Source organism: Loxodonta africana, chromosome 12 (assembly GCF_030014295.1).
Source record: "Loxodonta africana isolate mLoxAfr1 chromosome 12, mLoxAfr1.hap2, whole genome shotgun sequence".
Taxonomy (NCBI): domain Eukaryota; kingdom Metazoa; phylum Chordata; class Mammalia; order Proboscidea; family Elephantidae; genus Loxodonta; species Loxodonta africana.
Window position 1 is genome coordinate 85,803,252 of NC_087353.1, and position 16,038 is coordinate 85,819,289.

The following is a 16,038-nucleotide window of genomic DNA, read 5'->3' on the forward strand; positions in this document are numbered from 1 at the left end:
CGGAATTAATGAGAATACTGACAGCTGACACGCTGTGAAAAATGTAACCAATGTTGCTGAACAATTTATGTAGTTATTTTTAAATAGGAACCTAATTTGCTGTGTAAACTTTCACCAAAAACCAAAAACATGTTATTAAGAAAAGGTGCGGGGGCGGGGGGGGGGACGCTAGGTCTTTGGACTTTGGTCGAGACCTTTCAGAATCCTGGCCAAGGCACTCCCCTGCTCAAAACCCTCCAAAGGCCTCCCAGTGACCACAAAGTCAAGTTCAAGTTCTGGCCTGGCACCCAAAGCATCCCCCATCTGGCTTCATCACTCGATCTCCCACTTCCCCAAACATCATTGGGTCTGTCCACATTGAGATTTCCTTCTGCACCAAGTGAACTCCTGTTTATCCTACAACTTTTGATTCAAAGGGCTCTTCCTCTCTTCTGACACCTTCCCCAACCACCCCAAGCAGAGTCATCCTCCCTCCTCTGGGCTCCCCAGCACCCTTCACAGACCCCTCCAATGCCTATATTTGCTTACCCGACTGTCTCCCGCATATCCTCTTCTGCTTCTGGCTGAGCTTGCTGAGGGTAGAGACTATGTCTTCCTAATTTCTATACCCCCAGGGTTTCATGTAGAGCCTGGCACAAAGAAGGTGCCAATAAATAATATGCTAGATAAATAAATACAGGAAAGGCTGGGAGGCTACAGAACATGTCAAAGGAGCCTTGCTTTGGATTCAGAAAGAACTCAAATCCCAGCTTTACCAGCCTACTTGCTATGTGACCTTGGACGAGTCATTTGACCTCTCTGAGCCCAAATTTCCTCGTAATAAAATTAAATACACACATTTCAGCTTTGTTATCAGCACTCAGAGTGGTTAAGTACATGGCCTTTGGAGTTCATCAGATATATATAGATACAAACCCTTGCTTTAGCATTTATGACTTGGTTGACCTTGGGCAAGTAAATTAACCTCTGAGTTTTTAAAGCAAGTCTTACCATGGTCAATAATCTGAATCCTCGCTACCTTTCCAGCCCCATTTTCTTCCTCAACTCCTTTTGGTTTTATTTATTATTTCCATTTTATCACCATAGCTCATCCCTTTCCCCTCCCTACAGTAAGACAACCACTGTAATGTACTCCTTCTTGTTGTTAGTTGCCTTCAAGTCGATCCCAACTCATAGCAAACACATGTGACAGACATGCTCCTGTTCTTTCAAGTCGCAGTGACCCCACGCGACAGAGTAGAACTGTCCCATAGGGTTTCCTTGGCTGTAATCTTTATGGAAGCAGATCTTGTGGTCTTTCTCCCATGGAGCCACAGAGCAGGTTAGAACTGCCAGCTTTTCACTTAGCTGCCGAACACTTAAACCATCTGCACCACCAGAGCTCTTTCTAATGTGCTTAAACCAAAAAACCTGTTGCCGTGGAGTTGATTCCAACTCATAGCGACCCTATAGGACAAATAGAACTGCCCCATAGAGTTTCCAAGGAACTGCTTTGTGTATTCTAATTTCTGACTCTTTGGTTAGCAGCCAAACACTTAACCTGGTGGCTTAACATCACCACCAGGGCTCTGTAATGTGCTTAACGTATATATTTTTTTGGTTCGTATGTGCTTTGAAAAATGTGTACTGTGTTTGGAGGGTACATTTTAATATATATAAATGATATACGTTTACATAAATGTATATATATATGATATATATGTGGAAACCCTAGTAGCGTAGTGGTTAAGTGCTACGGCTGCTAACCAAAGGATCGGCAGTTCGAATCCGCCAGGCGCTCCTTGGAAACTCTATGGGGCAGTTCTGCTCTGTCGCTAGGAGTCTGAATCGACAGCACTGGGTTTATGATATATATGTACATATACATATAAATGTGTGTGTATATAGACATCATTCTATTAACTTTTTTTGATCAACATTATTTTTAAGATCCATCCATCCATCCATACTGCACTATGTATATCTTATCCTTACTTCAGCCTCATTCCTAGTACTGTTACACTCATGCAACTTTGGGAAAGTCACCTCTCTGGGCCTCAATTTCCTCTTCTATCACATGAGATTCGAAACTCCTGCCACACTGAACTCTGAGGTTGTGCAAAGGTTATATGATTATAGACACATATAGCAATTAAGAGCTCTTCATCTGTTAAACAGCACCATTAACACAGGGTCGTGATGAGGATTATATGGGTTAATATACATAAAAATCTGTACACAAAGTACAATGCCTGGTACATTAGATGAGCTCATACAGAAATATTATTATTATTATATGAGCTAAGGAGTGTGATGATGTCACCAGCTCGAATTTACTGACTCCTCTTCTAAATTAGTTGCTGAGGACCCACATGGGGTGAATGAGTCAGGATTGCTGCTCTCTGGGGAGACAGAAACAGCCACAAGTAAGTGTAGCACACAGCATGCACGCTAAAAGTGTAACGGGGGTATAAACAGAGTACTTAGAGATAAGCAAAAGGGAAGGGATAATTATACTCCTCTCCACTCTACCGCAGCCCTTCCTCCTGCATTTCACATCAGGCTAAGCAGCCCTATGGCCTGACTCCCTCCCTCTCTCTCCATGAATATATTCAACTGCTTTCCAAGCCCTGCCCGTTAATCAGAAAAACTGGTCTCCTTCTCTCCACACCCTTGGCCCTGCTCTAGGTTCAAACTCTGATGAACTTTCCCCTGAGTTATTTCAACAGCCTTTTAAAAAATGATATGAAAAATGGGCAAAGGTGCTTCACCAAAGAAGACATTCAGGCAGCTAACAGATACATGAGGAAATGCTCAGGATCAGATCATTAGCCATTACAGAAATGCAAATAAAAACTATAATGAGATACTATCTCACGCCAACGAGGCTGGCATTGATCAAAAAAAACACAAAATAATAAATGTTGGAGAGGTTGTGGAGAGACTGGAACACTTATGCACTGCTGGCGGGAATGTAAAATGATATAGCCACTTTGGAAATCGATTTGGTGCTTCCTTAAAAAGCTAGAACTAGAACTAACATACGATCCAGCAATACCACCTCTTGGAATATATCCTAGAGAAATAAGAGCCTTTACACAAACAGATATATGCACACCTATGTTCATTGCAGCACTGTTTACAATAGCAAAAAGATGGAAGCAACCAAGGTGTGCATCAATGGCTGAATGGATAAATAAGTTATGGTATATTCACACGATGGAATACCACACATTGATAAAGAACAATGATGAATCTGTGAAACATTTAATAATATGGAGAAATCCGGAAGGCATTATGCTGAGTGAAATTAGTTGCTAAGGACAAATATTGCATGAGACCACTATTATAAGAACTCAAGAAACAGTTTAAACACAGAAGAAAATATTCTCTGATGGTTATGAGGGTGGGGAGGAAGGGAGGGAGAGGGGTATCCGCTAACTAGATAGGAGACGAGAACTACTTTAGGTGAAGGGAAAGACAGCACATAGTACAGGAGAGGTAAGCACAACTGGACTAAACCAAAAGCAGAGAAGTTTCCTGAATAAGCTGAATGCTTCAAAGGCCAGAGTAGCAGGGGTGTGGGTCTGGGCATCCTGGTTTCAGGGGACATCTAGGCCAACTGTCATAATAAAACCCATTAAGAAAACATTCTGCATCCCACTTTGGTGAGTGGCATCTGGGGTCTTAAACACTAACATGCAGCCATTTAAGTAAGATGCATCTATTGGTCTCAGTCCACCTGGAGCAAAGGAGAATGAAGAACCTCAAAGACACAAGGTAATTATGAGCCCAAGAGACAGAAAGGGCCACATAATCAGAGACTACGTTAGCCTGATACCAGAAGAACTAGATTGTGCCTGGCTACAACCGATGACTGCCCTAACAGGGAATACAACTGAAAATCCTTGATGGAGCAGGAGAGCAGTGGGATGCAGACCTCAAATTCTTGTTAAAAAGACCAGACTTAATGGTCTGACTGAGACTAGAAGGACTCCAGAGGTCATGGTCCCCAGACCTTCTGTTAGCCCAAGACTGGAACCATTCCCAAAGCCAACTGGAACCATTCCCAAAGCCAACTTTTCAGACAGGGATTGGACTAATCTGATAAAAAATAATATTGGTGATGAGTGAGCTTCTTGGCTGAAGCGGACCCATGAGACTATGTGGGCAGCTCCTGTCTGGAGGGGAGATGAGAAGGCAGAAGGGGACAGAGGCTGGTTGAATGGACACAGGGAATACAGGGTGGAGAGAAGGAGTGTGCTGTCTCACTGAGGGGGAGCAACTAAGAGTACTTAGCAAGGTGTATATAAATTTTTGTATGAGAGACTGACTTGATTTGTAAACTCTCACTTAAAGCACAATAAAAGAATACCACCTGTAATCATCAAAAAATAATGATACATATATTCATTTACTTTGGGTATATTCATTTATTATACAACCAACACATGTTGTTGTTGTTAGGTGCCATTGAGTCGGTTCCGACTCATAGCGACCCTAGGCACAACAGAATGAAACACTGCCCGGTCCTGCGCCATCCTTACAATAGTTGTTATGCTTCAGCTCATTGTTGCAGCCACTGTGACAATCCACCTGGTTGAAGGTCTCCCTCTTTTCTGCTGACCCTGTATTCTGCCAAGCATGATGTCCTTCTCCAGGGACTGATCCCTCCTGACAACAAGTCCAAAGTATGTAAGATGCAGTTTCGCCATCCTTGCCTCTAAGGAGCATTCTGGCAGCACTTCTTCCAAGACAGATTTGTTCGTTGTTTTGGCAGTCCATGGTATACTCAATATTCTTCGCCAACACCACAATTCAAAGGCATCAACTCTTATTCGGTCTTCCTTATTCACTGTCCAGGTTTCACATGCCTATGATGTGATCGAAAATACCATGGCTTGGGTCAGGGGCACCTTAGTCTTTAGGGTGACATCTTTCTCTTCAACACTTTGAAGAGGTCCTTTGCAGGAGATTTACCCAATGCAATGCGTCTTTTGACTTCTTGACTACTGCCTCCATGGCTGTTGATTGTGGATCCAAGTAAAATGAAATCCTTGACAACTTCAATCTTTTCTCCATTTATCATGATGTTGCTCATTGGTCCAGTTGTGAGGATTTTTGTTTTCTTTATGTTGAGGTGTAATCCATACTGAAGGCTGTGGTCTTTGATCTTCATTAGCAAGTGCTTCAAGTCCTCTTCACTTTCAGCAAGCAAGGTTGTGTCAGCTGCATAACGCAGGTTAATGAGTCTTCCTCCAATCCTGATGCCCCGTTCTTCTTCATATAGTCCAGCTTCTCGGATTATTTGTTCAGCATACAGATTAAATAGGTATGGTGAAAGAATACAACCCTGACGCACACCTTTCCTGACTTTAGACCAGTCAGTATCCCCTTGTTCTGTCTGAACAACTGCCTCTTGATCTATGTAAAGGTTCCTCATGAGCACAATTAAGTGTTCTGGAATTCCCATTCTTCGCAGTGTTATCCACAGTTTGTTATGATCCACATAGTCGAATGCCTTTGCGTAGTCAATAAAACACAGGTAAACATCCTTCCGGTATTCTCTGCTTTCAGCCAGGATCCATCTGACATCAGCAATGATATCCCTGGTACCATTCCTCTTCTGAAACCAGCCTGAATTTCTGGCAGTTCCCTGTCGATATACTGCTGCAGCCGTTTTTGAATGATCTTCAGCAAAATTTTGCTTGCATGTGATATTAATGGTATTGTTCTATAATTTCCACATTTGATTGGATCACCTTTCTTGGGAATAGGCATAAATATGGATCTCTTCCAGTCAATTGGCCAGGAAGCTGTCTTCCATATTTTTTGGCATAGACGAGTGAGCACCTCCAGCACTGCATCTGTTTGTTGAAACATCTCAATTGATATTCCATCAGTTCCTGGAGCCTTGTTTTTCGCCAGTGCCTTCAGAGCAGCTTGGACTTCTTCCTTCAGTACCATCGGTTCCTGATCATATGCCACCTCTTGAAATGGTTGAATATCAACTAATTCTTTTTGATATAATGACTCTCTGTGTTCCTTCCATCTTCTTTTGATGTTCCCTGCGTCGTTTAATATTTTCTCCTGGAATCCTTCACTATTGCAACTTGAGGCTTAAATTTTTTTCTTCAGTTCTTTCAGCTTGAGAAACGCCGAGCGTGTTCTTCCCTTTTGGTTTTTCATCTCCAGCTCTTTGCACATGTCATTATAATACTTTACTTTGTCTTCTTGAGAGGCCCTTTGAAATCTTCTGTTCAGTTCTTTTACTTCATCAATTCTTCCTTTTGCTTTAGCTGCTCGACACTCAAGAGCAAGTTTCAGAGTCTCCTCTGACATCCATCTTGGTCTTTTCTTTCTTTCCTGTCTTTTCAGTGACCTCTTGCTTTCTTCACGTATGACGTCCTTGATGTCATCCTACAACTTGTCTGGTCTGCGGTCACTAGTGTTCAATGCATCAAATCTGTTCTTCGGATGGTCTCTAAATTCAGGTGGGATGTACTCAAGGTCATATTTTGGCTCTTGTGGACTTGCTCTGATTTTCTTCAGTTTCAGCTTGAACTTGCATACAAGCAATTGATGGTCTATTCCACAGTCAGCCCCTGGCCTTGTTCTAACTGATGATATTGAGCTTTTCCATCGTCTCTTTCCACAGATGTAGTCAATTTGATTTCTGTGTGTTCCATCTGGTGAGGTCCATGTGTATAGTCGCCGTTCATGTTGGTGAAAGAAGGTATTTGCAATGAAGAAGTCATTGGTCTTGCAAAATTCTATCATTTGATCTCCGGCATTGTTTCTGTCACCAAGACCATATTTTCCAACTACTGATCCTTCTTCTTTGTTTCCAACTTTCACATTCCAATCGCCAGTAATCATCAATGCATGTTGACTGCATGTTCGATCAATTTCAGACTGTAGCAGCTGATAAAAATCTTCTATTTCTTCATTTTGGCCCTAGTGGTTGGTGTGTAAATTTGAATAACAGTCGTATTAACTGGTCTTCCTTGTAGGTGTATGGATATTATCCTATCACTGACAGCATTGTACTTCAGGATAGATCTTGAAACGTTCTCTTTGACGATGAATGCAACACCATTCCTCTTCGAGCTGTTATTCCCAGCATAGTAGACTATATGATTGTCCGGTTCAAAATGGCCAATACCAGTCCATTTCAGCTCACTAATGCCTAGGATATCGATGTTTATGTGTTTCATTTCACTTTTGACGATTTCCAATTTTCCTAGATTCATATTTCATACATTCCAGGTTCTGATTATTAATGAATGTTTGCAGCTATTTCTTCTCATTTTGAGTCATGCCACATCAGTAAATGAAGGTCCCGAAAGCTTTACTCCATCCATGTCATTACAGTCGACTCTACTTTCTACTTTGAGGAGGGAGCTCTTCCCCAGTCATCTTTTGAGTGCCTTCCAACCAGGGGGGCTCATCTTCCAGCACTATATCAGACAATGTTCCACTGCTTTTCATAAGGTTTTTCACTGGCTAATGCTTTTCAGAAGTAGACTGCCAGGTCCTTCTTCCTAATCTGTCTAGTCTGGAAGCTCAGCTGAAACCTGTGCTCCATGGGTGACCCTGGTGGTAACTGAATACCGGCAGCATAGCTTCCAGCATCACAGCAACACACAAGCCCCCACAGTACGACAAACTGACAGACACGTGGGGGAACACATGTTCATCATAAAAAAATTAGAAGATGCAGCTGAATAAGGAAAACAATTAGATTTAATATCACTACCCTGATATATTCCCATTTTGGTGTTTATCCTGCCAGATTTTTTCTTATAGGTATACACGTATATATACAAAGACATATTTACAAAAAGTAGCGCCATACTAACTTTGTGCTTTTGTCAACTTAATATGTTTTGTACATCTATGATATTATACATCTACATTATTATTTTCATGGATACTTTGTATTTAGGTTTATTCCCATTCTTCCCTCTGATGGACAATGTTGAGCTGGGGTGAACATGTTTGTGGTGCTATCACTGTATACTTATCCAACCATTTCCTTTAGCTTGATTTCTGTATAGGGAATTACTGAGCCAAAGAAAATCACATATATAAGGCATTTGCACATATTGACAAATTGCCCTGAGGAAAAGGCTCTTGCCTGGTTGCTGTGTTTAGCATAGTTGATATGAATTAATACTGACACAAATGTCCCATTTACATCATACGTATTAACTCCAACAAATATGCTCAATCATTCATGTGTTAAGGTTTGGGGCCTGTTTGCTTAGAGAAAGGAAGGTTCCATCTTCAGCTTCATCTGTGGCAGTGTGTGGATTATCTGGGTTAGTTCTTTTTCATCTCATCATCATGTGTCTCTGATGTCTTCATAGTTATCTATGGCCCCACAAGGCATCCCTGGAGGGGCTTCTGTGTCTTTAGACCAGAGGACAGGTTCAAACCTTTGTCTTCTGTGACAGCTGGCTCTGCAAGTAAGGTAACCACAATGTGCAGGCTGGCCAGTCTCTAGGGGAAGGTTCCTTCAGGACAGGCTGGCTCTTAGCCAGTAGTTACCCTCTTACATCTGTTTCCCAGCACAAATGCCTGGCACACGGTGGACGCCCAGGAAATCGGTATGGAACAAATGAATAAACTTATTTATGCTTCCACTACTTACGTATCCTCATGGCACATTCAAACAACACTATTTTCTATTTCCTTCTCTGAGGATGTCTTAATCACATTTGGATCTCAAGCTTCTAACCCATAGTAGGTTTTCAGTTAGTGTGTAGGCCACTGTTCATTTCATTCCCTTTATCTGGAGTTCTTCATTCAGCCCCCACTCCAACAGCCTTAGGAAATCCTTTGCCGAAAGGATCAGCTAAAATGTCACCTTTTCCTTCTTTGGTTACTCGAGTCAAAATAGTAATAGCTGATTTTTTGCTAAGTATCTTACACAAATTAATCCTCAAACATCCAAATTAGGTATTATCATCCCCATTTTACAGTTCAGAAAACAGAGGCTTCAGTAAATTCCCTAAGGACACCAAATTCTCATAAAAAGACCATACTTAATGGTCTGGCTGAGACTAGAGGAATCCCGGTGGCCATGGTCCCCATATCTTCTGTTGGCACAGGACAGGAACCATCCCCGAAGACAACTCATCAGACATGAAAGGGACTGGACAGTGGGTGGGAGAGAGATGCTGATGAAGAGTGAGCTAATTATATCAGGTGGACTCTTGAGATTGTGTTGGCATCTCCTGTCTGGAGGGGGGATGGGAGGATAGAGAGAGCGGGAAGCTGGCAAAATTGCCACGAAAGGAGAGACTGGGAGGGCTGACTCATTAGGGGGAGAGCAAGTGGGAGCACAGAGTAAGATGTATGTAAACTTATATGTGACAGACTGACTTGATTTGTAAACATTCACTTGAAGCTCAATAAAAGCTAATAAAAAAAAAAAATTCCCTAAGGACAAACAGTAACGCAAGGTCAGGGATCAAATGTCATGAATGACGTTAAGATAGTGTCTTAGTCATCTAGTGCTGCTGTAACAGAAATACCACAAGAGGATGGCTTTAACAAAGAGTTTATTCTCTCACAGTCGAGGAGGCTACAAATCCAAGTTCAGGGTGTCAGCTTCAGGAAAAGGTTTTCTCTGTTGGCTCTAGAGGAAGGTCCTTGTGATCAGTCTTCCCTTAGTCTAGTAGCATCCCAGCACAGGAACCTCAGGTCCAAAGGACAGGCTGTGCTCCTTGTGCTTCTTTCCTGGTGGTATGAGGTTCCCAACTCTCCACTTGCTTCCTTTTCCTTTTATCACTTGAGAGATAAAAGGTGGTACAGGCCCCACTCCAGGGAAACTCCCTTTAAATTGGATCAGGGATGTGGCCTGAGTAAGGGTGTTACATCCCATCCTAATCCTTTCTAACATAAAATTGAAAATCACAAAACGGAGGACAACCACACATGGCCTAACCAAGTTAATACACATATTTTGGGGGGGACATAATTCAATCCATAACAGTGTCCACTGCCCTAAACACAACAAAAGGTATTTCTCTCTGCACTATATTCTCATAATATCTTGTTCATAAGGTCAATATAGAACCTGTCACATCAGCTACATATATCCATAAAAAAGAATTTCTTTGTATTTTCAGGGCCTGGCAGTGTCTAAATATGGCTGATGATCAGTTACGTGTTGGCTGATTTGTGGTCCCCGTTTCTATCAGTGTCTAGACGCACAGAACCATGCACACTCATCCTCACAGAGATAACTCATCCTGTGCTTCCACTCTCTTGAATTGGTCCATATTAACTTCTATGCTCGTGTTGTTTCAACTCATAGTGACCCCACGTGACAGAGTAGAACTGCCCCCTAGGGTTTTCTTGGCTGTGATCTTTACAGAAGCAGATGGATAGGTCTTTCTCCCAAAGAGTGGGCAAGGTGGATTCAAACCACCAACCTTTCAGTTAGCAGCTGAGTGCTTAAATGTTTGTGGCTCCAGGGCGCCTTTTCACACCTTTACGTTTCTCAATCTAAATTATGTGTTTGCCCATTTAAACTAGGAGCATCCCAAGAACAAATCTTGCATGTTTCATCGTTTTATCCCAAACATATGAATTAATCTACAAACCACGGTTATCCCTCTCCATCATCAGCAAAGAAGCTGCAGACACCTCCAGCCTCCAAGCCCTGCAGCCTCCCCAAAGGCAAGCCTGCCCAGAGTACAGATACAGAAGTTTAAGTTCCTGGGCTCCCCTGGAAGACAGCCCCACGCAGAGCCTCACCAGGCTGGAAAACATGGTTTAATTTTTCAGCCTCTTCCTAGGCTGTCCACTTGTCCTTCTCCCCTAGCCTCCTTCTTTGTGTCTCTGTCTCTTTGTCTCTGCCTGTTTCACTGACTGATATCCTTTGTTCCTCTGCCTCTGGGCCAGTTTCTCTCTCCAGGCTCCCCGCCTGTTTTTCTTACTGCTCCTCCAACTCTGCTTCAACAACTTTATCTGTTTCTACTTCTCTTTGTCTCTGGTGGTCAATCTTTTGTTCCCTTCTTTGTGGCTGGCCACTGTCTCTCTCTCTGCTTTTGCGTCTTCTCTTATTTCAGGGCACTTATTGTTATGACTTTGTCCCTGAGTCTCTGACTCAGGGTCTCTGTTCCGGGCCCGGCCCCAGGTCGGCTTCTGTGTGCCTGTCTCTCCCATTATTTATCTGGCAGCCACCTCACCCCTCTGTACCAGCCTCGGTCTACCCGGCCCAGCCCCCACCGCAGGCTGACAGTTCCCAGCCCTCGGCCTCACCGACTTGCCCGGCTTTGTTTCCCAAGTCTCGGCGCCCCGCCCCCGCCCCGTCTGGGGTCTCCACCGCCCTTTGTTTGCCTCGGTCTCTCCCCTACTCCTTTCCATAGGTCCGTCTTTGGAGCCCTCTCTCTTCGTTTCTCAGGGGTGGCTGGTGCTGTCGGCCGGCCCCGAAGGTTGGCGCAGGTGGCCCAAGACAGGGCGACAATTAGGAAGTCTTTGGCTCTCGTCACCCAGCGCCAGTCCAGAAGGCACACGGTTAATACCACTGAGTTGGGGACACTATCCTTGGCTTAGACTTGCCCTCTCGGCAGCACGCGGCTGCCCGCCGGCCACCGAGCTTCGGCGGACCCCGGCGGACCCCAAAGGCTTGCAGCTCCTCCTACGTCCTAGAGCGGCTCCGTGTGGCCAGTGCTTCCGCTTCCCGTCCCCGCCCCCGGTGGACGCCCCCGGGACGCCTGGGTCCGAGACCCCTCCTCTCCCCGTTTGGCACTGAGCCCGCATCCCGGAGCCGCGGGCGGCTCGGGCACCGCACCCCGCAGAAGAGCTCCGGAAGGCGCTGGGGTGACGGAGCCGGAGGCGGCTGGCGAGGTGAGCGGGCCGGCGGCTGCGAGCCGGGGAGGAGCAGCAGGTGCAGGGGCGACCTGCGGCGCGGACGGGGATCACCGGGAACCGCACCCGGTGTCGGACCTGGACGCTGCCCGGTGCCCGAGCCGACCGGCAGGGGGCAGCGGCCGGGCCCGAGGGTCGCACACCGCCGTGTGACCGTGAGATTGTGTGTCTGTCCCCTTGCTCAGGGCGGCGTGCCGACGATGGAGCGCGCAGTGGAGCCCTGGGGCCCGGATCTCCCTGGCCCGGAGGAAAGGGAGCAGCTGAGAGGCGCTCGCACAGGTGAGGGTCACAGCGGCGGCTTGCCATGGGCCGGTAAAGGCCTGATGGGGACTCCGGTGCCGTGCTCTGCCCGGCCGAGACCCAGAAAAATCGAACCTGGATTGTGCCTCCAGGGAGAGACGGGAAGGGGAGAAAAATTCCAGGGAGGGAGCCAACGTTTCTGAGCACCTACTCTGTGCCATGCCGCGAAGGGCATCATCTCAAAGATTCTCTCCCCCTCCGCCACAGCCATCTTCATCCTCATTGCCTCTGCCCTACTTCAGGCCTCATTATGTCTTATCCCAGCAGTTGGAACAGCCTTCCCGCTGCCCCTTTCTCTCCACTGGTGCACTCTGCAGCCAGATCGATCTTCTTGTCTCTTCTTTCAAAAACCTTCCCTAGTTCCCGTCTGCCTACTATTTAAAGTTGTTAGCTTAGTGTTCAGTCTAGTCCCAATATCCTTTTCCAGCTTTATCTTCCATTCCTCCCCACAGTTTACTTTCCTCTCCTTGAGTGCCGGTCCCTATCTCCTTATCTGCTGCTCTCTTGTGGCAGTACAGTTAACATTCTGAACCCATAATTATAACTATGCTTTATCTGAGGTGCTCTGCTAGCACAGCGGTTAAAGCACTCAGCTGCAAAAGGTGGCAGTTTGAACCCACCAGCCACTCGCAGGAGAAGGATGTGGTGGTCGGAGGGAGAAAGATGTGGTGGCCTGCTTCTGTGAAGATTTACAGTCTCCAAAACCCTACAGGGCGATTCTACTCTGTCCTATAGGGTTGCTGTGAGTCCGAATCCATTCGAAGGCAATGGGTTTGGTTTGGGTGCTTTATCTTATCTCTCCTACCAACCCTAAGCATCTTAAGGGAAGGATATGTATGTCTGGGTCTCCTCAGGTACATACAGTAGGTGCTCACTGAAGAATGAATCAAAATAACAGAATGAGCTGATATTAAAAAATACAAAAGAAATAGTATATACTAGGTATTCCAAAAAGAGACTATATAATGTACTGGTTAAAAACACAGGCTTAGGCGTCAGACAGACCTAAGAAACCGGGTTTTGCTGTTTTCTAACCTTTATAACCTTGAGCAAGTGACTTAAAGCCTCTGGGTCTCATGCTTTCATTTGTAAAATAAGGATAGTAATAGTATTACCTCATAGGATTATTACAAGAATTTGACAATGCTTAGTACCCGTATCATACCCATCAAGTCAATTCCGACTCATAGCAACCCTAAGGACAGAGAGTAGAACTGCCCCATAGAGTTTCCAAGGAGCTCCTGGTGGATTCGAACTGCTGACCTTTTCGTTAGCAGCCATAGCACTTAACCACTACGCCACCAAGGTTTTCAATGCTTAGTACAGTTCTTGGTATATATTACCAAACCAAACCCGTTGCGGTTGAGTTGATTCTGACTCATAGCAGCCCTATAGGACAGAGTAGAACTGCCCCATGGGGTTTTCAAGGAGTGGCTGGTGGATTCGAATTGCTGAACCTTTGGATAGCAGCTGAACTCTTAACCGCTGCACCACCAGGGCTCCTTGGTATACATCAAGGACATAGTAAAAGGCAATATTACTATTATTGAGAGGCACGGACAATAATAAGTGCTCCAGAAGTTCAGAGGAGAGAGAGGTCCTTATGGCCACCAGTTGTCAAGGAAATCTTCCTGGGAGACTGCTATCCAAGATGGAGATTGAGTCAAAGGGCAGGGTCTACAACTTCCCTTTTTTTCTCCAGGTCTAGGGAGTGAGAATGTCGAGATTTCTCAGCAGGATGACTTTGAACATACCCCACAGAAGAATGAGTTGGGATTCAAGGATGAGGAAGAATTGGCCCCAGATCATGAAGTAGGAAATTCCTCTCTCAAACCTGAAGGCGTCCAGACTTGGGATGACTTGTGGGTCCAGAGAGAGGGGCCAGGAAAGCCTCAGCCTCAGGACAGAGGCCCCCGGCTCTTGGGAGAACCACGCTGGGGCCAGGCTGGCGATCGGGCTGCTGTGTGTGGTGAGTGTGGCAAGAGTTTCCGACAAATGTCGGATCTGGTGAAACACCAGCGGACCCACACAGGGGAGAAACCCTACAAGTGTGGAGTTTGTGGCAAGGGCTTTGGAGATAGCTCTGCCCGTATCAAACACCAGCGAACTCATAGTGGTGAGAAGCCTTACAGAGCCCGGCCACCAGCCCAGGGTCCCCCGAAGATTCCTCGCCCTCGGATCCCCGCTGGTGAACGCCCCACTATCTGCGGTGAATGTGGCAAGAGCTTCCGGCAGAGTTCTGATCTGGTGAAGCACCAGCGGACGCACACAGGCGAGAAGCCATACAAGTGTGGCATCTGTGGGAAGGGCTTTGGTGACAGTTCCGCCCGTATAAAGCACCAGCGGACGCACCGCGGGGAGCAGCCCCCGCGGCCACTGGTACCCCGACGGCGGCCGTCCCGGGCAACCACAGCAGCAGCACAGGGACCCAAGGTCCAGGACAAGCCATATATCTGCACTGATTGTGGCAAGAGGTTTGTGCTCAGCTGTAGCCTCCTCAGCCACCAGCGCAGTCACCTGGGCCCCAAGCCTTTTGGTTGTGATGTGTGTGGGAAGGAGTTTGCCCGGGGCTCAGACCTAGTGAAGCACCTGCGGGTACACACGGGAGAGAAGCCCTACCTATGCCCTGAGTGTGGCAAGGGCTTTGCTGACAGCTCAGCCCGGGTCAAGCATCTCCGCACCCACAGCGGGGAAAGGCCTCATGCCTGCCCTGAGTGCGACCGCACCTTCAGCCTCAGCTCCACCCTCCTCCGCCACCGCCTCACCCACATGGAGCCCCAGGACTTTGGCTTCCCAGGCTATCCCCTGGCACCCCTAATCCCCAGCCCACCACCCAGCTCGAGTCCACCTCGACCTCCTCTTGGCACCAGCCCCCCACTGACACCTCGTAGCCCTCCACACTCAGGTGATGGGCCTTTTGGCCTGCCTGGCTTGGAGCCAGAGCCTGGGGGCCCACAGGCTGGGGAGCCACCACCACCATTGGCAGGTGAGAAGCCCCATAAGTGCCCTGATTGTGGTAAAGGCTTCCGCCGAAGCTCGGACCTGGTGAAACACCATCGTGTGCACACAGGGGAGAAACCCTACCTCTGCCCTGAATGTGGTAAGGGTTTTGCTGACAGCTCAGCCCGAGTCAAGCACCTTCGTACCCACCGTGGCGAACGGGCACGGCCACCACCACCATCCACTCTCCTGCGGCCTCATAACCCACCTGGCCCAGCACCCACTGCCCCTCGACCTCGAGTCCGGGCCCAGCCCTCTGGACCCAGCCAGCCCCATGTATGTGGCTTCTGTGGGAAGGAGTTTCCCCGGAGCTCAGATCTGGTCAAACATCGGCGCACACACACTGGGGAGAAGCCATACAAATGTGCAGAGTGTGGCAAGGGTTTTGGTGACAGCTCTGCCCGTATCAAGCACCAGCGTGGGCACCTGGTCCTGAGGCCCTTTGGGACAGGAGATGGTCGGGCAAGGCCCCTCAAGAAGGAGCCACCAACAGAACTGGAATGATAAAGTCCAGAAAAGGTAGAGGCCCAGGAGGCCAAAGGGAGGGTATCTGCTGCTTAAGAGAAGAAAGGGCCTGGGAGGTGGTGGGAGGGAGAAAGAGGGGACAAAATGGGAGAAGGAGTGAGTAGTTAGAAATGAAGATCGGAGACAATGACCTTGAAGCTCAGGAAACTGTCCTGGCTGGGCTGTCAGGACCTTGCCAGTATGAGCTGTACCCCCAGCTTCTAGAACACTGTCTGGCATACAGTAGGCACTCAATAAATACTTGTTGAATGAATAAGCTGGCCTTAGCCTGTGGACTCTTAAGCCTAAATTCTGGCTGTCTCTTACCTGTTGAGAACTGACCTCTCCCAACCTTGCCACTGGGAGACT

General features: G+C 46.8%; 1 protein-coding gene across 1 annotated transcript; it reads left to right on the forward strand.

Moving 5' to 3' along the window:
• Nucleotides 1–11,680: 11,680 nt before the first annotated feature.
• Nucleotides 11,681–15,946, forward strand: ZNF48 (zinc finger protein 48). The gene is made up of 3 exons (XM_023558935.2): nucleotides 11,681–11,844; nucleotides 12,051–12,144; nucleotides 13,868–15,946. Exons 2-3 carry the CDS (start codon nucleotides 12,066–12,068, stop codon nucleotides 15,667–15,669), a joined length of 1,881 nt encoding a protein of 626 aa, XP_023414703.1. The 5' UTR covers nucleotides 11,681–11,844; nucleotides 12,051–12,065; the 3' UTR covers nucleotides 15,670–15,946.
• The last annotated feature ends 92 nt before the right edge of the window (nucleotides 15,947–16,038 follow it).

Bases quoted from the DNA above. Each gene is read 5' to 3' on its own strand.
- ZNF48 (XM_023558935.2), top strand. From the start codon at position 12,066: ATGGAGCGCGCAGTGGAGCCCTGGGGCCCGGATCTCCCTGGCCCGGAG. The intron at 12,145-13,867 runs GTGAGGGTCACA...TTTTTTCTCCAG, and splicing joins GCTGAGAGGCGCTCGCACAG to GTCTAGGGAGTGAGAATGTC.